This window comes from Notolepis coatsorum (genome assembly GCF_963971535.1).
Source record: "Notolepis coatsorum genome assembly, chromosome: 5".
Lineage (NCBI taxonomy): Eukaryota > Metazoa > Chordata > Actinopteri > Aulopiformes > Paralepididae > Notolepis > Notolepis coatsorum.
The window spans coordinates 28,994,150-29,019,050 of NC_140169.1; the positions used below are offsets into that span (position 1 = coordinate 28,994,150).

The 24,901-nt window shown below is 46.1% G+C and overlaps 1 protein-coding gene across 1 annotated transcript in view; it reads left to right on the plus strand.

The window, feature by feature from the left end:
• The first annotated feature begins 1,123 nt into the window (after positions 1-1,123).
• Positions 1,124-24,901, plus strand: part of fer1l6 (fer-1 like family member 6) — a 270,095-nt gene continuing 246,317 nt past the window's right edge. Inside the window, 5 exon segments of the mRNA XM_084314053.1 lie at positions 1,124-1,230; positions 4,481-4,543; positions 7,175-7,253; positions 22,976-23,132; positions 23,771-23,957. Coding sequence (XP_084170179.1) covers positions 7,190-7,253; positions 22,976-23,132; positions 23,771-23,957 — 408 coding nt within the window. The 5' untranslated portion in view covers positions 1,124-1,230; positions 4,481-4,543; positions 7,175-7,189.

The window sequence follows — 24,901 nt, forward strand, 5'->3', positions numbered from 1 at the left end:
CGTACCGAACGGCTGTGTACCGAACGAATACAACGGTATGTTAACCACTAACGACTGCCCACCGAGGTTTTTTTCAAAATCTAATATAATTATCATTATCTTTATTTTTTTTACAAGTCGATTATTAATTTCAATATAGAATATTCGTTGACAGCCCTACAAGTACAATTAGTGTGTGTGTGTGTGTGTGTGTGTGTGTGTGTGTGTGTGTGTGTGTGTGTGTGTGTGTGTGTGTGTGTGTGTGTGTGTGTGTGTGTGTGTGTGTGTGTGTGTGTGTGTGTGTGTGTGTGTGTTTGTGTGTGTCTGTGTGCGTGCGTGTGTGCGTGCGTGCGTGTGTGTGTTTGTGTGTGTCTGTGTGCGTGCGTGCGTGCGTGCGTGTGTGTGTCAGTGTCAGTGTCAGTTCCACACTCGGGTCACCTGCAACATATAAGATGTATAAGCACACCAGTGTGAAGCCATTATGCTCAATCTGTGTAGGGACAATTCACTGTTCTCTGATATTCCAGCAAACACCCCCGATGTTGTTATTGTTAATGAGAATAACAGAGAGGTTCTCATCCTAGAAGTTGGTTGCACGTTTGATACAGCCTAGAGGAAGCCTTTACAACCAAAATGTTAAAATATCAACTGTTAGACCATACCATATCACAACTCGGCTACAACTGTAAACTTTTAGTCTTCATATTTGGAAGCCTGTGTCATGTCCATAAGTTGGGTGTTAGAGGCCTTCAGATGGCCGGTCTTCTGAAGAGAAGAGCCAAACAATTAGCAAGATATTGCTCAGTGTCAGCAATTATTGGCAGCCGGGCAATTTGGAGAAGACGCTGCTATCTGTATCCATGAGCTGTGTGTAGATTGTCAGGTTCATCATCCATGTGTGTGTGTAACTTTGGTTGCCATTGTCAATTTGAGCACGATTGTATCAGAATAACCCACAATGTACAAGTGCACTGATAATATTTGTGTCCTTTAAATTTGTCTTTATGTGGACATAAATAAATATTCTAAATGTGTGTGTGTGTGTGTGGTGTGTGGTGTGTGTGTGTGTGTGTGTGTGTGTGTGTGTGTGTGTGTGTGTGTGCGTGTGTGTGTGTCCAGATTGCCATCAACATCACGGAGGCCAAGCAGCTGGTCGGAGAGAACATTGACCCCAGCGTTGTCATAGAGATAGGAGAAGAGAAGAAACAGACCACAGTGAAAGAGGCAACCAGTGCTCCCTTCTATAATGAGGTATGATACAGTCAAACCAGTGCTCCCTTCTATAACGAGGTATGATACAGTTAAACCAGTGCTCCCTTCTATAACGAGGTATGATACAGTTAAACCAGTGCTCCCTTCTATAACGAGGTATGATACAGTGAAACCAATGTTCTATCTATCTATCTATCTATCTATCTATCTATCTATCTATCTATCTATCTATCTATCTATCTATCTATCTATCTATCTATCTATCTATCTATCTATCTATCTATCTAGTTGTTCTGTGACATAGTGGCTCCGCTCGGCGTCACTCATGCACTATCCTCGCATATGTGCACGCGCACTGAATAAAATTCCACAATGTACTTTTATCCCAGTATTCATCTGACCACACCCCTCGTTAGCTTACCTTCATAAGCAGGTGTGTGGTCACCTGCTCTCCTCCTTTCTCGCTTTCACCACAAGGAAGTGCCTCGGTAGATCCCCACTTGATGTGGTCCCACGCCCTGGAATATTGGGCATGTGCACCGCAGAAATTCCCCCGCCATAGAGTACGTCACTGTGCGCATCTCTGTTGGTAGGACTTCCGTGTGCTGTTCAGGTCCATATGATGGATCTGTTTCGGGGGGTGGTCAGGGCTCCTCCTCACGAAGCTCCTATTCGGGCCTTCTGTGAGTTGGGACTCTCCTTCCATGTGAGGGAGCCTCCTCAGAGTACAGAGCCTCCTCCTCAGATTGTCAAGGTGAGTGGAACCTCAAGAAGGAGTCCTACTCTATTGTGTGTGTATTCGATTCAATTCGATTATTGAGTGTGTATGGGTTCAGTGCCTCCTCCCCGGAGAGCCCTAAAACCAAACTTTTACATGGCTCAAGGTGCAATATATTCTTTTCAATCTGTACAGCTCGCATGGGAAGTCTCTCTGGGGATTTCCGTCTCCTCCCTATGGGAGGGTGGTGGGATGTAAAAATGTGAAAAATGTTTACCCCCGGCTGTGTAGACTGGGATACATACTGTTGGTGCTTCCTTCTTTTCTATTAAAAAGAGTTGGAGTTAGGAAGCGTCACACCCCTCTTGTCGTTCCCCTGGGCGCCTTGGGGATTCAATGACAGGTCTAAATAGCCTGTTCATTGATGTGGTTGTGTCCCGACGCACGTATAGTGCTAGCTCGGGGTGTTCTGTAATCAGGCGACTGACTGGCACGCCTTGGTTGCTTGAGGTTAAAACTGCGTTTTTATAAAGCAACTGGGATGGAGGTTTTTCCTCTTCCGACGACCTGTTTTGGTTGTCGACGGATTCTCGTTCATATCTGGGGGATGATGACGGAATGGATCTGAACATATGTAGAGGGGTCTCACGCCCTGGGGGTGGGCCACCGGGCGCGGTTCGCACCGAACGTCTGGGTGGCGCCTTCTTTTCATGTTTAAGATCAACACGCATATCTGCCCCTTCTCCTGGAGTAGGCATGTCTGCGTGGTTAGGGCACGGGACTGGTTCTGGTCACGCTGGTCCGGATCAGTTAAACCCGTTGTCCGCCGGGGCTGCAGATCTGCTGTTCTGGTACCCTGAGGGACATGGGCTTTTTCAGGGGGAAAATGCCAGGTCGGTCCGGGTGTCACAGGGTTAAGCGCTATGGAGACCCTGGTTGGGTACATTTTGTACTCTGCACTGTCGTAATGGCTTACGGCCATGCCAACCTGTACACGCTCGATCTCGTCAGATCTCGGCCGCTACGCAGGTTGGTCCTGGTTAGTACTTGGTTGGGAGACCGCCTGGGAATACCAAGTACGGTGTGCTTGGGGCTGGTTCTCCATTATTTTCGCTCCTCTCTCACGCATGGCGAAGAGGGGCCTGTTGGGGTGGTCTTTGACCTCCTCTGGTGATCCTGTGCTTCCCGTATCGCCGGGCCCGGTCCGAAGTAATGTTTCGTCGACCCGTAGGCCTGGGTTAACCCTTTTTTGAAAACTGAAACACTTGTACTGCGGTATAGCCGGTGTATACCCGCAGGTGTGTTTTGGAGTTTTTTTCTTGAGGGGTTATAGGAACAACCACCGCATTGGGTAACACCAAGGTGGTTGATTCCCTGGTGTGTTGGAGCAGTGTCAACTCCCGGGTTACCCGGTTGAGGGTGCCCCTGCACGTTCATGACGTCTGCCAATCGTGTCAGCCTTCTCTGCCTCAACCCCTCTGGGTGGGTTTTTTTTTTTAAATGGAGGCTTGGTCATGCAACAACGCCAGCATACGCCCCTTCCGCCGGGGCGGCTGTGTTCAGCTGTCCCCTCTGGCGCCTGTCTCGTCCTCAGTCTCCAGGCTCGGGTTAACAGCCTGTTGCCTGGTTTTTTCCCCGGTGCGCTGCCTGCTTCCGTGGTACGTCTTGTTATTGCGGCCGTGCTGATTGTCTGTACTGCAGGGTCAGTGTGCCAGGCGGTGTACTATTGGGGGGACAGGGCCCGCTCGGCTGAGGGGCCTTTGTCCGAATACGCTGGCGATGTGGGGGGCGGGGTCACTAAGTGCCCACCTGGTGGGGTCTTGATGCTGGCATCATGGACCTCTCTGGGCCTCCGTTCCAGGGGGTCCAGTCCCTTTGGTGGGTCTGGGCCTTCCTTCGCGCTCCGCTGCTACGGCCTTGCCACGGGGTTGGGTTTGCCCTTGACCCCGTGATTCTGGGAGCAGTAACGAGGTTGTTCCCTCCGTTCGTTCCCGGGTGGCATGCGGGTTGTGCGTGTGTGTAGTCGTGGGGTCAGGCCACGGTGTGCTCACCCTGTGCGTTGAGTCGGGTCCGTCGCCCTCCCGGGAAACCTCCAATAGGGGGGGTGCCCTCCATTAGGGGGGGTCGGGGGGGCTCGGCCCTCCCTGTTCTGATGGTTGTGGGGGGCCTTCAGCGGGGTGTATTTGTCAGCCGGTGGCCCCCGCTCGACCTCCCTTGTGCATGAGTGACGCCGAGCGGAGCCACTATGTCACAGAACGTTAGGTTATAACTATAACCAAGTTCTGTTAATAGTGGTGACGCTCGGCGTCCGACGCCGCTGCAGCCCTTGATCTCACCTTGTGGTGAAAGCTTGGGAAGGAGGAGAGCAGGTGACCACACACCTGCTTTTGAAGGTAAGCTAACGAGGGGTGTGGTCAGATGAATACTGGGATAAAGGTACATTGTGGAATTTTATTCAGTGCGCGTGCACATATGCGAGGATAGTGCATGAGTGACGCCGAGCGTCACCACTATTAACAGAACTTGGTTATAGTTATAACCTAACATTAACCATCCTCTGTTTTCCAACAGTACTTTGTATTTGACTTCTTCGCTCATCAAGATGTCTTCTTTGACAAAGTCATTAACCTGTCGGTAAGTTAAAACAACAGTCATTAAGCTGTCGGTAAGTTAAAACAACAAAGTCATTAAACTGTCGGTAAGTTAAAACAACAAAGTCATTCAGGCCTGTACGCTGCGACGAGATCGTCGCAAATTGCCCCCTAATTTGGCCGGTGCGAATGAAAAATTATATCTACTCGCAAGCTTGCGAATAGTGATTTCACCCCTTCATTCGCATTTCACTACACTAACATTAGCCTACAACCAGGGCTGTACAGGCGACATAATGTTGCGGTTGTAATTTCATTAGACAGACCAGCGCGGACATTTAATAACATGCAATTTAATTGACACGAGCAATGGGCTAACGTTAGCTGGTGGTCCCGAGTGAAGCAGGGACGGCGGAGCTATAGGCTAACGTTAGCTGGTGGTCCCGAGTGAAGCAGGGACGGTGGAAAAGTGAGGAAAGGGGGTGGGTTATATTGACAAGTGACAACGCTTGACAACAGAAGTTTAAACATAACTTCATATTTATTAGTTATTCGTTTCTGTATATCATCCACTGTGACTTTCCATCTCCGTGTTAGACTCTTCCTGTTTACATTCGAGTGTGACGTCATCACCTACGGCAGCTTAGACGATCAAAACGCGAACCTAGAACAAAACCCGGGGGGGGGGGGGGGGGGGGGGGCTGGCTCTCTTGTGCGTTCTCGCCCCCTCTCTCTCTCTCGCTCTCTCTCTACATTCAATGATTTAAAGTAGCCAAACGTTACAGGCAGTATAAATACTAACTGGATAGTTGATGATAAACATTTAATTTCATTATCTGAAATATTCTAAAATCATTAAGTCTGCTATAAGCCATTATCCCTTTGTGTGTAATTATTATTTTCTCACAGTAGTATATATATATATATATATATATATATATATATATATATATATATATATATATATATATATATATATATATATATATATATATATATATATTATATATATATATGTGTGTGTGTGTGTTTGGCTAAAGTGGATAGAAAACACAGTACTGTGCAAAAAAAGGGCACCCAAGAGTTTTTATATAAATAGTCTTAGATGTAAATAATTTTTTTTATTAGTGTGTCAGTAGACTACTCTTAGTACATTTTCATTAAATAATTTTTTAAAGCATCTTCATGGTTTAATAATGCAAACATATGTTGCAGGGACTTATTATAATCATCATATTGGCGTGACTGTATGCATCAAAGGGTTAAATCAAGCATTTTTAAGTGCTTTAGGAAATGTCAAAATATTGCGATATATATTGTGTATCGTGATATGGCCAAAAAATATCGCAATATCATTTAGAGGCCGTATCGCCCAGCCCTACTATAATGGTAAAATAGTTATTTAAAAATTTGCCCCTAAAAAATATTCTTTGCCCCTAAATTTCTCATTTAGGGGCAAGTGTGCCCCTAGTGAAAAAGCTTAGCGTGCAGCCCTGTCATTAAACTGTCGGTAAGTTAAAACAACAAAGTCATTAAACTGTCTGTAAGTTAAAACAACAAAGTCATTAAACTGTCGGTAAGTTAAAACAACAAAGTCATTAAACTGGCGGTAAGTTAAAACAACAAAGTCATTAAACTGTCTGTAAGTTAAAACAACAAAGTCATTAAACTGTCGGTAAGTTAAAACAACAAAGTCATTACACTGTCGGTAAGTTGAAACAACAAAGTCATTAAACTGTCGGTAAATTAAAACAACAAAGTCATTAAACTGTCTGTAAGTTAAAACAACAAAGTCATTAAACTGTCGGTAAGTTAAAACAACAAAGTCATTACACTGTCGGTAAGTTGAAACAACAAAGTCATTAAACTGTCGGTAAGTTAAAACAACAGTCATTACAACTGTCGGTAAGTTAAAACAACAAAGTCATTAAACTGTCGGTAAGTTAAAACAACAGTCATTAAACTGTCGGTAAGTTAAAACAACAAAGTCATTAAACTGTCGGTAAGTTAAAACAACAAAGTCATTACACTGTTGGTAAGTTAAAACAACAAAGTCATTAAACTGTCGGTAAGTTAAAACAACAAAGTCATTCAACTGTCAGTAAGTTAAAACAACAAAGTCATTAAACTGTTGGTAAATTAAAACAACAACGTCATTAAACTGTGTGTAAGTTAAAACAACAAAGTCATTAAACTATCAGTAAGTTAAAACAACAAAGTCATTACACTGTCGGTAAGTTGAAACAACAAAGTCATTAAACTGTCGGTAAGTTAAAACAACAGTCATTACAACTGTCGGTAAGTTAAAACAACAAAGTCATTAAACTGTCGGTAAGTTAAAACAACAGTCATTAAACTGTCGGTAAGTTAAAACAACAAAGTCATTAAACTGTCGGTAAGTTAAAACAACAAAGTCATTACACTGTTGGTAAGTTAAAACAACAAAGTCATTAAACTGTCGGTAAGTTAAAACAACAAAGTCATTCAACTGTCAGTAAGTTAAAACAACAAAGTCATTAAACTGTTGGTAAATTAAAACAACAACGTCATTAAACTGTGTGTAAGTTAAAACAACAAAGTCATTAAACTATCAGTAAGTTAAAACAACAAAGTCATTCTCTGTTCTTGCTCCCTCTCTCTCTCTCTCTCTCTCTCTGTTCATCTCTTTTTTCAGGTGATTCATTCTAAGATGTTGAGGAGTTTCTGTGTTGGTTCCTTTAAGCTGGATATAGGAACAGTGTACAGACAACCTGGTAACTGATCTGCTCCACACCTCCCTACCTGATAGGCTAATACCCTCACACCTCCCTACCGGATACCATAATACCCCCACACCTCCCTACCTGATAAGCTAATACTCTCACACCTCCCTATCTGATACCACACCTGACACCTCCCTATCGATACCTTAATACCCCCACACCTCCCTACCTGATAAGCTAATACCCCCACACCTCCCTATCTTACTCCCTAATACCACCACACTTCCCTACCTGATAAGCTACAGTAATACCCTCACACCTCCCTACCTGATACCTTAATACCCCCACACCTCTCTATCTTACTCCCTAATACCACCACACTTCCCTACCTGATAAGCTACAGTAATACCCTCACACCTCCCTACCTGATACCTTAATACCCCCACACCTCTCTATCTTACTCCCTAATACCCAGTACTCCAGTTGAGGGGGGATGAGGGGGGATGGCATCCCCCCTGAAATGAAAACAGTCAATATCATACCCCTTCTAAAATGGCCATCCCCCCTTCCCATCCCTTATATCATTGTATCATTGTACGATAGGTTATGAATATAACCGTAGTTCTATGAATACTAGTGACGCTCAGCGGCATTCTGCACATATCTCACTTCGTGCATATGCACTGAATAAAAACTCACAATGTACCTTTACATACCAACATTCGTCTGGCCACACCCCTATCCGCTACCTTCATAAGCAGGTGTGTGGCCCCACACTCGCCTCCTTCCCAATCTTTCACCACAAGGCAAGATCAAAGGCCGCAGTGGCGTCTAGACGCTGAGCGTCACTAGTATTCATAGAACTCATTCATCGTTCTATATCATACTAGCTTCCGCTCAGCGTCATTCTGCACAACGGGAGCTGAGCAGGAGCTTGAAGCTTGACAAATGTACCCCACTGAGGCCCCCCACAACCATTAGAACCTGGGAGGACCGAGCCCCCCGACCCTCCCTAATGGAGGATACCCTCCCTATTGGAGGACGGGAGGGAGACGGATCCGACCGTGCTAAGAGGAACTTGAGCAACTCAACACACAGGGTGAGCAGACCGTGGCTTGACCCCACGACTACGCACACGCACAACCCGCATGCCACCAGGGAACGAACGTAAGGAACAAACCTCGTGACCGCCCCCAAAATCACGGGGTCAAGAGCAAACTCAACCCTGTGGCAAGGCCGTAGCAGCGGAGCGCGAAGGAAGACCCAGACCCACTGAAGGGACTGGATCCCCCGGAAAAAGGGGGCCCGGAGAGGTCAACGACGCCACAGCATCAAGACCTCACCAGGCGGTCACTAGTGACACCGCCCCCCACATCGCCAGCGTATTCGGACAGGGCCCATCCAAGAGCGGGCCCTTCCCCCCACTAGCACGCCGCCTGGCACACTGACCCTGGCATACTCAGGCAGTCAGCATGGCTGTAACTCGAAGCACTCAAAAGGCTACACTACAGCGGGAGCAGGCAGCGCACCGGGGAGACGACCTCCAGAAGAGGTCGATCCCTCAATCCAGGCAGCAGGCACTTGACCCGAGCCTGGAGCACTGCGGACGAGACAGGCGCCAAAAGGGTCAACTGAAAACAGCACCCCGGCGGAAGGGGCGTATGCTGGCATTGTTGCGCACCATGACAAAGCCTCCACCAAAAAACCCCGACCCAGAGGGGCCGAGGCAGAGAAGGCTGACACGATTGGCAGACGTCATGAACGTGCAGGGGCACACTCAACCGGGTAACCCTGGAGTTGACTCCACTCCAACACACCAGGGAATCAACCACCCTCTTGGTACCATATGCGGTGGTTGTTCCTATAACCCCTCAAGAAAAAACTCCAAAACACACCTGCGGGTATACACTGGCTATACCGCAGTACAAGTGTTTCAGTTTTCAAAAAGGGGTTATCCCAGGCCTACGGGTCGATGAAACACAACTTCGGACCGGGCCCGGCGGACCGGGAAGCACACAGGGATGCCAGAGGAGGTCCATAAGACCACCCCAACAGCCCCCTCTTCGCCATGCGTAAAAGAGGGGCGAAAAGAATGGAGAACCAGCCCCTTTATGATAGCACAGGGTACAACATGTACCCAACAAAGGGTCTCCATAACGCCCAACCCTGTGACACCTGGGCCGACCCGGCATTTTTCCCCCTGAAAAAAGCACAAGTCCCTCAGGGTACCAGAACAGAAGATCTGCGTCCCCGGCGGACAACGGGTTAACTGACCTGGACCAGCGTGACCAGAACCAGTCCTGTGCCCTACTGTAATCACGCCGACATCCCCACTCCAAGAGAGGGGGTAGGTACGCGTGTCGATCTAAAACATTAAAGAGGGCGCCACCCAGACGGTCCCATTCGTACCGCGCTCAGTGGCCCACCCCAAGGGCGTGAGACCCCTCTACCTATGTTTTGATCTATTCCGTTAACATCCCCCAGATATGAACGAGAATTCATCGAGACCTAGTAACCGGCGCTCGGAAGAGAAAACCTCCATCCCAGTTGCCCTATAAAAACGCCGTTTTAATAACGAGCAACCAAGGCGTACCAGCCTCATGCGTGATTCTTATCAGAAACACCCCGAGCCAGCACTATGTACGCGTCGAGACCCAAACACATCAATGGATAGTCCAACAAGACACCAGACATTGTTCCTCCAAGTTGCCTGGGAGAACGACAAGGAGCCGCCGTGCGTCATGTTCTTTCCTATTTTTATTAAAAAAGAATGAAAAACACAGACTGACATGAATCCCACGTGACGCGGCTGAGGGTAATTTTTCTTTTTTCATTTTTACATCCCGCCACCCTCACCACAGGGAGGAGACGGGAATCCTCAGAGAGACTTCCCACGTGAGCCATGAATTGAAAAGTCGCGGTAACATTGAGCCATGTGACCGACAGACTCAAGTTACACATATATCGAGCGTAGCAGAACACCAAGTTCCTATGCTCTGCCCCGACAACTTGACAATAACAGAACCATACATGGGTCTGAAAAAACTCACGGAAGCCGTCGTCCAATAGAAACGTGCCCAGTGACGTATTCTATGACGGGGGGAATCCCATGACTCAACTGCCCGTGATAGGTGCGGAGTCAGGGAAACCCCCCCCCGTGCCAAGCTGCCTAACAGCTTGGCCGGACCGAATGAAAGAGAGGGTAAAAAAAAAACGACCAATCAGAAGAGGGAAGGAGGGGTTTATCCGGTACCCCCTCGCAAACCCAAACCCTCGAATATGACAACAACAAATGATACCATATGATACCTTAAGTAGCCAGTATGCTAATGAACAGCGCAAAGCTAACTCAATGCACGCTAGCCACAGACAAGTCTGTGAACAGGGTTTATAACAAGGCCAAAGTTTTATATGTGTGAACCCGACACCCGTGTTTATGTTGCAAGACACAGAAGATTTGATAGAGAGAGAGAGCGGCCTGAAAGACTGCGGTACCTTACACACACGAGCATTACTGCAGACCAACACAACAGTGTTGTGGCTCAATATCACTGTTTAAGCAACAGAGCACACAACTAACCTCTACCTTTATGTGAAGAACCTAATCTTCAGGTTGAGGCAGAAAAAACCTTTTTCTACCGAGTGTAAGCTGCAGGCCTTGCTTAAGCTCTATAACATGAAATGTAGCAACCAACAAGACTATAAGTCTAGCCCTTCTATCAAACCCACACTAGCGAAGGACACACATCGTATCCCCATCATATGTAGTGAATAAACATACAGTTTGTAACAAAATACAGTCCCTCCTAGGAGGGACCTTTTATTTTAGACAAAAATCATATGTTGGGCCGGGAAGGGAACAGGGGGAACCAATAGAGGGGAAAAGTCACTAGCGACGCCTGCCACGAGCCGCTCAGGTTTGCCACCCCGGGGAGCCCCGGAGGAACGGTAAAGGACTGGAGGCTGGTCTCGACGATCCCTACCGTCACCTCCGAGCGTGGATGGGCCGGCTGCAGTGGCCGAGGCGCCCTCTCTCCTCCTGGCCTTCTTCGCTGAAAGACCAGCAGTGGCGGTGGTAGCAGCGGCGGCTTCGGTGGCGGAACCTCGACGACGAGCCTTCCATCTGACTCCACCAGCGACATCGGGCGGGGGGAAATGAGGCTGGAGCACGGAACGCTCCTCCTGCATTTCCCTGCAGGTTGAGGTCATCAGCTGCAACGCCGACCCGAAGAGCCCAACATCGGAGAGGGGTGCCGTCAGAAGTGGAGTCCTCTTCCTCTCCGGCACACGCGCCTGCTCCAGCCAAAGGTGGCGCTGGGCTAGAGTGGCCAGGGCGCATACTTTCCCAGCGGCGACGGCCTGCAGCTGGATCAGATGCAGGATGGCTCCTGCTGCCTGGGCGAGCTGATCACGTTGCACTTCGGTCAGCTCCGTACCGCCCGTCATTATCCCGGACATGAATCTCGCCAGCTGCGCGATGTTAGACATGGCAGCCAGAGATTGAGTCGCGAGATGAATGACTGGTCACTCCAGTAAGCCAACCGCCTCGCAGATTTCCCGTGGGGAACCGGCTTCCGTAAAGGCTCCCACACCACCTCAGGACAAAGGAGAGCTGCCATCGGCCTAGTAAGCCGAGGCACCCCCTCCTTCATACCTTTTACCAAACCCACCACCCTTGTGACTCACACGTAGGCGGGGGTGGGGCCCGTGATGTGGGAGACCACCTGTCCCTGACGGACGTAGGCCTCCATCGAGGGGAAAAATGGGCAGACAACGCCTGTCTCTCTCACAGGACGACGTTGCCATAGATGACCTATGAGATCATCAGAGACAGGAACAGGCAGTGGCTGCGGCAGCGGCACGCTGTTTGTGACTGCCGCCGCCGCCATGAGCTCGGGGAACAAAGCACGCAGTTCCCCCTGCACACTTTCCCCCACCGAGCTCGCATCCCTCACATGCGGCAGACTACTGGACATCGCAGAGCCACGTTCCGATGTGGCTGATAGCAGGGCATCCCGCCGCTGAGTCGGAGGTTCTAACCCAACATCAGCGTACGAGGGACCCCAAGGAGACCTATCACCCCCCGCCAGTGTAACCTGGACGGGAGGCGGACATGTCTCCACCGGGGCGTCAAACAAGAACCCGTCTGCCTCTACCATGTAGTCCTCAGTTTCCATCGGCCACGGAGAAGCAGACGCATCCTCATCCGGCTCTAGCAACTCCCCAAAACCAGGCCGTTCGCGTCTACAAGCCACCATCTTACGACGGGAGCGAGCAGACGCAAAAAGCTTGCGTCTCAAATCCTCCGCCACCAGAGGAGCCGGCCGCCCAACAGCGGACGACTCTCCGGCGGCAAAGGAACCAGAGCAGGAACCAGGCCATCTCACAGGAGACGGCACTGGTGCACCAGCTCCTTGGAGAGGCAAACTACCCACCGGACGCCTACCGGGCGTGGATGCCGTCCACGACAGTGGCGTCAACCCCACTCCAAGACGTACGGCAGAGGAGGAAATGAAGAACCGCTGGTGAAGGGTAACGTTGCTAGCGCGACCCTCCGAGGTAAACATTATGACTTAGCTTTTTTCTTTGTAAAAGTATGAGAGAAAGAAAAAAGCAAGAAAAAATGTAAACACGTAACTTTCTTCAGCTTAATACCCTTGTCAAGTGATTGGTATACACGCACTTTCTTGTGGTGAAAGTGAAGAAGGAGGCGAGTGTAGGGCCACACACCTGCTTATGAAGGTAGCGGATAGGGGTGTGGCCAGACGAATGTTGGTATGTAAAGGTACATTGTGAGATTTTATTCAGTGCATATGCACGAAGTGAGATATGTGCAGAATGACGCTGAGCGGAAGCTAGTATGATATAGAACTGCTATTTCCACATTCAGGGCAGAATCCACAAAGAATGGATTGTGCGATGCTAATTGCACCCTTAACTGTGTGAGTTTAGTGCGCGGTATCTGCTCCGTCTTTGCGAGCTATCCACAAAGGACATTGAGCGGATGAGATACTAGCGCAGACACGCCCTAATGTGTGCAGTTTGCTCCTGATCTGCTCCAGCGCAGTTGGCTCGCGGAGCAGTCTGCACCTGACAACACTGTATCAGGAAGGGGAAAAATAAACCCGAAATGAGGCATAGACATAACAGTATGTATGTCCCCCCCCAAATTTGGAAAAATATGAATTGTCCCCCCCAATAATATGTGCTATCAAGAGTAGTGTATCTAGGGCGTGGCTAGGCGAGCAATGGAGTAATACGCTGTTTGTTCGAGCTCCCGTCGAGCCTCTACTTATTTTTATTTTATCTTAATTTAATAAGCTTAAGGATTTACAAAACTTTGTGAATCTTACTCAGGGTACATTTGTTCAAACCAATGGTCATTGTTTACACGGACAGATGGCATCAAACCTACGCAAATACAAATACGTCTCGACTCCAAGAAGGCTTGAAAAAGCCTCGACTTCCAGTTCCAAGCCACCACCGTCCACAGCGCCAAAGATGTCCGGCGTGGATACCACATCCTTAAAAATTGAGATTCTCCTCGTGCTGAAATCGGAACTCGCAGAGATAATACAATCGGAATTGAAAGGTGCACTTTCCAAAGAGTTCGACCTTATCAGAAATTATTTGAAAGTGATGAATGAGGAAATGCGAAGCTGTGTAGCGGCACTGCGTGTGGATATGAACAAAATGGAGGCTACAGTTAAAGACGTGGAGGGTGGTCTCTCGAGGTGGTCGGACGAGGTGGTAACGCTACAAACCACAGTCGAAGACTTAAAATCAGAGGTGGCGGGTCTCAGAGGGAAGTGTGAGGACATGGAAGGAAGATTGAGGAGGTGCAACGTGAGGATAATTGGGGTGGCTGAGATGGATGGCTTGAATTCCACTGCGTCGGTCTCAAAACTACTGAGAGACGTGCTACAAATGGATAATGAAGTGCTGGTAGACCGCTCGCACAGAACACTGGGGCCAAAGAGGACGGACGGGAAGCCTCGTGCTATCGTGGCTAAACTCCACTACTACCAGGACTGTGTCGAGGTTTTGAGCCGGGCGCGCGCCCAGGCTCCAATACAGATCAACAAAATGACTATTGCAATCTTCCCCGACTATACCACAAGCGTCCCGAAAGCCAGGGCTGCATTTACGGAGGTAAGGAAGCTACTACGCGGTCGTGAGGACACCCGGTACGGCATTCTTTTCCAGCCTGACTTCGCATCACGCACAAGGGAAAAGATAAAGAGTTCATCGATGCAAGTGAAGCAATGAGCTACGTCAGAAAGAACATTGTACACGCAGCAGCGGGTGAGGTCGGGTAGGCTACCTTTGGCACACACAATGCTAGCATTCTTTAGAAAAGAAGAATAAAGGATTCTTGAGATGCTGTTTGCTCTGCACATCACTATAAACTTTTTCGATCAGAAAGGGGAGATACTCGGATATTTGTGTGTTATATCTGTACCGTACAGATGTTGTGAATGATGTGCCATCTTGTCCCCAACGGGTTACTGCTTGCTAAAAGGCCACTGTAAAATATGCTAATTAACAATCTAGTGTAATGATCCACCTACTCAGTTTCAAGAATTTACCACTGGTTGTTATTAAGCTATACAACAGACAACACCCAGCAAATCTCTGATCCTATATCAACAGACCACATAGACACATTCTTTTACCTAAGGGGCTCGACGGGGGCCTGAGCGGCTGGCTCCATAGGTAGAGCACCTCCAACACAAGCACATTATGTGTGGATTCGTTTCTGAAGGGTATTTTGGGCACCTTGTTTTTTATAGGTGTCGGGGGGGGGGGGGGGGGGGGGGGGTTACCGGACTTGTACATTCAACATGCTTAACTGATCAGACGTCTGTTTTGCTTTTCACCTGCAGTTGTGCTGAGCTCTCTCTAGGTTCCAGGTGCATGGCCTCTCTCATCTACTATGATCGACACGGGTGATACCATGGGGCTGGAAGGGTGCTCTGTCAATTTCGTGAGTTGGAATGTTAAATCACTCAACCACCCAGTAAAGCGTAAGAAGATACTTACACATTTAAAACAACTCAATGTAGACATATCGTTTTTACAGGAGACACACTTAAAAACTGCGGACCATGCTCGGCTGAGGGGGGGGGGGGTGGGCGGGACAGATGTATCACTCCAACTTCCACACGAGGGCCAGAGGAGCAGCCATTTTGATAGATAAAAACACGCCATTTACTATGTCAAGTGTAGAGGCTGACCCTGCAGGGCGCTATATTATAGTGGTGGGGAAACTGCATTAATTTCCGGTCATTCTGGCTAATATCTACGCACCAAACTGGGACAACCCTTCGTTCTTCACCAGTCTTTTTTCTCGCCTACCGGATATGACCTCGCACCATCTCATCCTTGGCGGCGACATAAATTGTACACTCTCCCCGGTGCTGGACCGTAGCTCGCACAGAAAGGCCCCCCAGTCCAGCTCGGCCCGCGCAATCCGGCGCTTTCTTAAATCATATGGGGTAGCTGACGTGTGGCGGTTTCGTAATCCTACATCCAGAGGATACTCCTTTTTTTCCCCGGTCCATAATACCTTCTTGCGCATAGACAGCGTTCTCCTGGATAAGAGATTCCTTCCCCTCGTAACCAAATGCGAATACGGAGTGATAGTTATCTCAGACCATGGTCCCTTAGTTATGAAAATGAGTATCCCGAATACATGGCTCGGCCACCGCCAGTGGAGACTCAACCCGTTGCTCCTGTCGGAGGAAGCCTTCACAAGCTTCATCACCTCGGAAATTACATTATTTCCCGACATTAATAAGACTCTGGGAATGTCTTCTTTAACCATTTGGGAATCACTGAAGGCGTACTTAAGGGGACAGGTGATTTCATATTGCGCCAACCAAAAGAAGATAAACACGGCATGCCTTAAGCAACTGACGGACGAGATTTTGGAGCTAGATAGACTACATAGCCACTCGCCATCAACCGACACGTTGAAAAAACGTATATCGCTGCGAACTGAGTTTGACCTCCTGTCAACGCGACAGGCTGAGTACCTCATTACTAAAACGCGACAGGGGTACTATGAATATGGGGAGAAGGCCGGACGGATACTTGCCCATCAGCTGCGACAAAGAACTGCCAACCAGTCCATCCCCACTATCAACAACGAGCGGGGCTCAAAAGCCACTGACAACCTTAAAATTAATAAAAGCTTTAAAACTTTCTACCATCGTTATATCGTTATACACCTCGGACTCGCAAGTGGGGCCCTCCACGATAGACGATTTCTATAGGACCCTCTGCGGCCCGACAGTCGACCCAGAGAGGGCCGCAGATCTGGAGGAGGAACTTACGGTTGCGGAGATTACGTCAGTGATTAGATCTATGCAGAGTGGCAAGTCCCCGGGGCCAGACGGCTACCCTACAGACTTCTACAAAAAATTCTCAACCCAGCTGTCCCCGCTGCTGCTAGCCGTATTTGATGAATCATTCTCAACAAATTCTCTTCCTCCGACCATGCGCCAAGCGGTTATCTCCTTAATCCTTAAGAAAGACAAGAACCCACTGGAATGCGGCTCATTCCGTCCAATTTCCCTCCTTAACGCCGATGTCAAGATTCTGGCCCGTCGTCTGGAGGGGGTTCTCCCCTCAATTATCTCGCCGGACCAAACAGGCTTCATCAAGAATCGGTACTCTTTCTTTAATATCAGACACCTCCTAAATATCCTGTATAGCCCCTCTCCACCCGGAACACCTGAGGTGGTCCTCTCCCTTGATGCGGAAAAAGCGCTTGATCGGGTGGAGTGGAACTATCTTTTTCACGCTCTGGAGAGGTTTGGTTTGGCCCTAAACTCATAGCTTGGATTAAAATTCTATATACGTCTCCGATGGCTGCCGTTCGCACCAACAACAATCTATCCACCTACTTTGAACTCCATAGGGGTACGAGACAGGGATGTCCTTTATCTCCACTCCTTTTCGCGATCACAATGGAGCCCCTTGCGCTGGCTCTGAGGCAGAACACCGATATCAAGGGGATCATGCGCGCGGGCTCGGAGCATAAAGTCTTGCTCTATGCGGACGACATGTTGTTGTATATATCACAACCCCAAACGAGTCTTCCTCGGTTGATGACCCTACTTGCGGACTTCGGCAAAATATCCGGATACAAAATCAACATTCAAAAAAGCGAACTGATGCCCGTCGGCACCTCGGCGGATCGGATACCTCTGAGCACATTCCCGTTTAAAATTTGCCCTAAAAAGTTCAAGTACCTCGGGATATGGATCATGCATGAACATAAGGACCTATATATGGCTAACTATCAACCTTTACTGTCTAACCTGGCGAGAGATATTGAACGTTGGGACCAATGTTCCCCCTAAGGTGCGCCCGTGCGCGCGCGCGCACATGGCAAAACGCTCCCGCCCACATCTGAAATCGGTTGCAAAAAAAAAAAATTACAATTTTTTTTTATTCAACAAACATGACCATGTTCACGTCTTAAACTCATACTGAGGCCTTAGTTTTGGTTTTAAATTGCATATCATCATTCATTTATTTATTGTCACACAGAGCAGAAGAATTTTGCCAAAACAAACAAATAGTATCCAGCTGCAGAACGGCAGACCAGCCACACTCTCAGACCCAAACGCATTTCCTTTGATTTAATTATACATCAAATGATTTATGTCAAGGATTGCAATGCCTCGCTTGAATGAAGTTAACTTTTCACCTGGATAACATTAACATTCAGGGTGAATGTAATGTGAGAAATTGGGATAAAAAAGAAATATATATATTATTTTTATTTATTTATTAAATTTTTTTGATCGGATCGGGAAAGATCGGTATCGGTAGATACTCAAAATCACATGATCGGGATCGGATCGGGAGCAAAACAATTTGATCGGGACATCCCTAACGGTAACCTGTTGCGTGTGACGTTACCAAGAGAAGCCTCGCTTTCAGTGCTTTGTGGGCAGCGCTACTGCACACTCACACAGACACACACAACAGATGAGGAAGTGGACAGATCCGACCAGCATTGCTGGCTCCTCACAATACAAACGTGAAAATGTACATTACAGATGAACTGCAGAGAAAATTTCCAATTTATCATCCCGGTCGAGACTAATTGGAAGCGGAGTGCAACGTGTGCAAAGCTTGACCATATGTTTATGTGTCTAATAAAGGTGCTGGCGATCTCAAAGCTCTCATGGACACAGCAAAACATTACAAACAAAGCAGTGCGAGGCGAGAGTTTGATGGCAAAGTTGACCAAATTGATTGAAGAATGCAGCTATACAGAGAGAAAGAAAATAATTGAAAACTATTTTGATGCCTCAAAATGATGTTTTGGTTTGATAAGATGCTTATGATACAATCATAAGGATTATGTGTGTAATAAATTAGTTTAGTACACTAATTGCAACAAATCTGAAACTGCATAGTGCACTTTTAAATTAGTAACTTTGTGAGGTTACTGTTTTATAATTTACATTACATTGAAAAGATAAAGATATATTTTTTAAAGCTGGATTTTCTAATACAGAAGAGGTATTATTTAGAACATTACATCATATTTTTCTTGTTATTTATTTTGTCCAATAAGACTTGAAAATATATATTATTTTGTCATAGGTTGATTTAGTTATTTTCTTGAGATTTGTCAGATAGATTACTTTAGGCATAATACAGCATTGAGTAACTTTGGTTATAGAGAGATATTATTTTGTTATATAAAATAATATAAACAATAATTTTATATCCATACAGAGGAGGTATACTTTAAATATATTATAATGATAAGGCATCTTTGAGTAAACTTTGATTAAGTATCTTGAGGCTGAAGGCAGAGTGTCCTCTTTTAAAAAAATCACAATATGGTCACCCTTGAAGTCGCATTATAATTCACGTAATAAAATAATGACGAGTCAGCCTCCTAAAAAGACAAAAGTTAGTGACACGACTCACACCGCCGCCGCCAAAGTAAGGACTATGCTCTGTATCGTCAATCAATGGTCAAATAAATATTTGATTAAGGAATATAATATGCCTTTTTGTATTATTTATCTGTGTATCAGCAAAATGTATATATTTTATGTTAGACATTAAGGCAAATTAAGATTCTCAGATTTTTTACAAACCGCCGCTTATCAACTAACCGGTTAATCGGCAGGTGACGTATGTTGCTCAGTAGTTGCTGATGTCTGCTCAGGAGGTTTGAGTGTTTGCTCAGACCGAAAAAATAATTAGAGGGAACATTGGTTGGGACCCCCTGTCGCTATCCCTGGGTGGGAGAATCAACACAATAAAGATGAATGTATTGCCGAAATCTCTATATGTATTTCAGAGTCTTCCAGTCTTTCTGACCAAAACATTCTTCTCCAAGATAAACAACCAGATATCTTCCTTTATCTGGAACAAAAAACCGCCCCGGATCAAAAGATCTATGCTGCAGAGACCCCGCGTAATGGGTGGGATGGCGCTTAACTTTATTTACTACTACTGGGCAGCAAACATAAGATCGTTATTATACTGGGTAAGGGCAGGGCCGGATTAACGACCGGGCCCGTGGGCCTCGAGTGATGAGGGGCCTCCAAAAAAATATATATATATATATATTTTTTTTTTTTATTTATTTATTTTATTTTTTTTTTTATTTTTTTGGGCCACTCGTCACTAGAGGCCTTTTGGAGGCCCCTCGTCACTAGAGGCCCCAAATTATTATTATTATTATTTTTACTTTTATTTTATTTTCTTTTGGAGGCCCCTCGTCACTAGAGGCCCCAAATATTTGTTTATTTTGTTTTAACTTTTATTTTAAACATTTTTGGAGGCCCCTCGTCACCCCACATTTTATATTTTTTTTGTCTTCTTATTTTGGAGATCGATGTCATACTGTGACACTGAATGATTGGCACTGACTGACGCTCTCTGATTGGCCACTGACATGTTTGCCCAATCGCGTGACGAGCTGTGTCTTTGCCCATTTCCTCGTCAAACAGCCTGCAAACTACCTGGCGTTCTATCGCCATGCTCTAAGACAAACTCTAACCTTAACCAAATTCGAAAGAGTGCCTAAGCTTAACCGTCGAAAGAACTTGCCGTCAGCCCGTCACGCTCTAAGACAAACTCTAACCTTAACCAACTTCGAAAGAGTGCCTAAGCTTAACCAGTGTAGAAACAGGCATCGGCCAATCAGAAAGCGTCTTGCCAGAAATGCGGCTAGGTTTAGAAATAATGCGACTAGGGGCCTCCACACTACACACTAGTACTAGTACTAAATACCTATATGTCCCTATGCCATAAATGTATGTTGTGTATGTCATAAATGTCTATATGGGGGACCCTGATGTAAACAAGACAAACGTCTTTCTCGGGTCTGCATCCCCTGCCTTAACAATTGTGTGTATTGAGCCGTACTGTATTGTACCCATTCTGCAATCTGTTAAATAAAGTTTTCATTAATTCATTCAGTAAAAAGAATAAAAGAGATACGAAAATTAGAAATATAGGCCTCTCTCTTATACATGCCTCCTCCTAATACAAGCCTGGTATCCACTACAGTTGAAACAAATACAAGCCGGGGTTACTATTAGAGGAATTACGGTATTCTATATATTTTTTAAAGTGACATATAAAAACGCCACTGTGCGTGCGTGCACGTGTGTGTGGGGGGGCCTCCACAAGAATCTGGCCCAGGGGCCTCTGAAGTCTTAATCTGGCCTTGGGTAAGGGGGGGGGACACAGCCCCCTGGTGGACAGTACTGGAGAGAGCCTCGGTTAAATCCACCTCCCTATCTGCCTTGTTATGTGCTAAGCTCCCGTTCACACAGCCCATATCTAGCTTTACCTCGAACCCAGTTGTCATCCACTCGATAAAAGTGTGGAACCAATTTAGAAGAACCTTCTCCCTCAGGGAACTATCACTGGCTGCTCCGATCACAAGAAATCACATGTTTGTCCCATCAACGATGGATAAGGCCTTTGACAGTTGGGTTGGGAGTGGAGTGATTACGCTGTCTGACCTCTATATAGATGGCAACTTTGCCTCCTTTGAACAGCTAGTACAGAAATACAAGATCCCTAGGTCACACTTCTATAGATACTTGCAACTCCGGAGCTTCGTAACTTCGAACTCGGGCTGCTACCCAGTGTGTCCTCCTGCCTCCCTTTTAGACTCAATCTTGAACTGTAAACTGATCCAGAAACAGGCTATAAGCAGAATTTATGAACTACTTAATAGAAGCAACTCGACACCTTTAGATCTCCTCAGGGGCAGATTGGAGACTGACTTAGGTGAATCAATCACAGAGGTCACATGGGACAAGATAATATAGGGGATTTTCTCCTCTTCCATTTGCCTTAAACATGCGGTTATCCAATTTAAAATTGTACACCGACTGCATTGATCTAAAGACAGATATATCCCGACATAGACCCTCTATGCGACCGCTGCAGACAGGCTCCAGCCACTCTGCTCCACATGTTCTGTACGTGCCCAAAGTTGCACACCTACTGGCAGACCATCTTTGACACCTTCTCTAAGATATTTGGAAAGGAAGTGGAGCCATCACCATATATTGCATTATTCGGAGTGGCCCCAGCGGACATCCACTTTAGATGGTGGGAATCTAGAATGCTGGCCTTCTGTTCACTTTTGGCCAGAAGGCTGATACTGTTCAAATGGAAGGACCCAGGTTCACCTGTCTACGGCCACTGGATGAGAGAGGTCATGTATCATATTAAACTGGAGAAGATCAGGTATACTATCAGAGGTTGTACCGAAAAATTCCACAATATTTGGGATCCTTTCCTAACTTTCTTTGAGGGTATGGAAGCGGATAATGTGACAGAGGCGATCTGATTGGCCTTCCTGCTCTCTCAGCTTGTTATTATTTATTTTTTCTATTATGTTCTTACTTTTCTTCTTCTCTATCTGCAGAATGCAAGAGATATGTGACTGTTGTCGGGTGATTTAAAAGCTCAAAGGAAAAACAATGATTAATAAACGATCTAAGATATTTTAGAATGATTTTGTCTGGTATAGGTGTGGGGGGAGGGAGGGAGGGAGGGAGGGCCTTATTTTATTTTTATTTTCTTTTGGCCCATGTGGGACCGCCTGTTAAAACGAAATTTTCAAATAAAAAAACCCTGTTAAAAAAAAAGAGTAGTGTATCTATTCCCGCTCTGTAATTCTAGTTTCAAAATACTCCTAAAAGCTTAATTTGCATATTTAAATCATAAACAAATTCTACCAGGGGACGATGCCCCCGGACCCCCCTACTCTGCGTCCCCCCCAAACTTGTCATGAGATCTGCAGCCCTGACCATCCCCCCTGGTTTTTTTTCACAACTCGAGTACTGCTAATACCCCTACACCTCCCTACCTGATAAGCTACAGTAATACCCTCACACCTCCCTACCTGATACCACACCTCCCTATCTTACTCCCAATACCCCCACACCTCCCTATCTTACTCCCTAATACCCCCACACCTCCCTACCTCAATACACCCACACCTCATTACCTTACCTCCTAATACCCCTCACACTTCCTTACCTTACCTCCTAATACCCCTCACACCTCCCTGACATTGAGAGCCCTAGGATGATCTCTACACCATATGAAGGCTCCATTAATAAAGTAGTTAACTGGGGCTGAACCTCTCAAACTGTTCTCATCATGTTGCTTAGCAACAAGTTAGAACCCTGCGTTTACTTAACATTAGTTGAACAAAACAAACAAGACCAGAATTTCTCTAACTCTCCTCCCTCCTCCAGGTCACCAGTTCACCAATAAGTGGGCGGTGTTGACTAACCCTGCTGACCCCACCACAGGGGTCAAAGGTTATGTGAAGTGTGACATCAGCGTCTCTGGGAAAGGAGATACAGTGAAGCCTGGAGAGAAAGCTAGTGATCCAGAGGAACAGATCGACAAGTAAGACTATGTTCGTTCGTTCGTTCGTTCGTTCGTTCGTTCGTTCGTTCGTTCGTTCGTTCGTTCGTTTGTTTGTTCGGTCGGTCGGTCTGTTGGTAGTTCGTTCTGTCGGTCGGTCGGTCTGTCTGATGGTCATTCGTTCTGTCTGTCTGTCTGTCTGTTGGTCATTCGTTCTGTCTGTCTGTCTGTCTGTCTGTCTGTCTGTCTGTCTGTCTGTCTGTCTGTCTGTCTGTCTGTCTGTCTGTCTGTCTGTCTGTCTGTCTGTCTGTCTGTCTGTCTGTCTGTCTGTCTGTCTGTCTGTCTGTCTGTCTGTCTGTCTGTCTATCTCTCTGTCTCTCTGTCTCTCTGTCAAATAAAATAGGCAGAACTGAACCATAATGTGAGACATTACTGTATATTGTTTTCGACATGCTACATCTAGGGTGACATCAGAACCTTTTCACTATCCACATTCTGCCTTCAGGGGGATCCACAGCCTGGTGGAATAACCTCCTGATATTCTATCTTTCTGTCTTCCTTCTCTCACCAGGAACATGCTAGATGAAATAACCTCCTAAAATAATCTATATTTCTGTGTTCCTTCTCTCACCAGGAACCTGATAGATGGAATAACCTCCTAATCATTTGTCTCTCACTAGGAGCCTGCTGTTACCAGAGGGCTTTCCCTCTGAGCGGCCCTGGGCTCGGTTCTATATGAAGGTGTACCGGGCAGAAGGCCTGCCTCTCAACAACTCTGGCATCATGGCCAACGTCACCAAAGCCTTCATGGGAGACAACACTGCTCTCATTGATCCATATGTGGTGGTCAGCTTCTTCAAACAAGTGGTGAGTTCATAAACGTATCAATAGATGATCTTGTAATGCAGCTTAGTACCATTAAGACAACAGCTTTCTTAGTATACTATACTGTACTGTACTATATTGTAATGTAGTATAGTATACTATACTATACTGTACTATTATACTGTACTATAATATACTATACGGTACTGTACTGTACTATAATATACTGTACTTACTATACTATACTGTACTATACTATAATGTACGCTACTGTATATAATATACTGTACTGTACTATAATATAATGTACTGTACTGTAGTGTACTGTACTGTACTATACTATGCTGTACTATACTGTACTATATTATACTATACTAAACTATACTACTATGGTATGCTATGATATACTATACTATACTATACTATTATACTATACTATACTGCACTGTGCTGTACTATACTATACTATAATATATTATGCTGTACTGTACTATATTATATTATACTATACTATACTAGATTATGCTATGCTATGCTATATTGTACTGTACTGTACTGTACTGCACTATACTATACTATACTATACATTGCTATACTGGACTATACTGTACTATAATGTATGATACTATACGGTACTATACTGTACTATACTATACTACTATACTATAAAAATATCTAACCCTAACTAACCTTACTGTCATGCACTTGTCCTAATATAGGCTACTAACCTACACTGTAGCACTCAACACTTTGATGAACATTGTTACTCAGCTGATAGATTTGTGCCCTTCCTGATGACTTGTCGTACATAACTTGTAAGTCGCTTTGGATGCAAGCATCAGCTAAATGACTAAATGTAAATGTAAATGTACTACAACAGAACACTCAACAAATTATGCATTTATACTACAGCTATCTAGTATCTAGACAGAGTCCAGCCTCGTTGAAATCAGTTCCCCTTGTTTCCAAAAGCTTTGTTTCAGTTT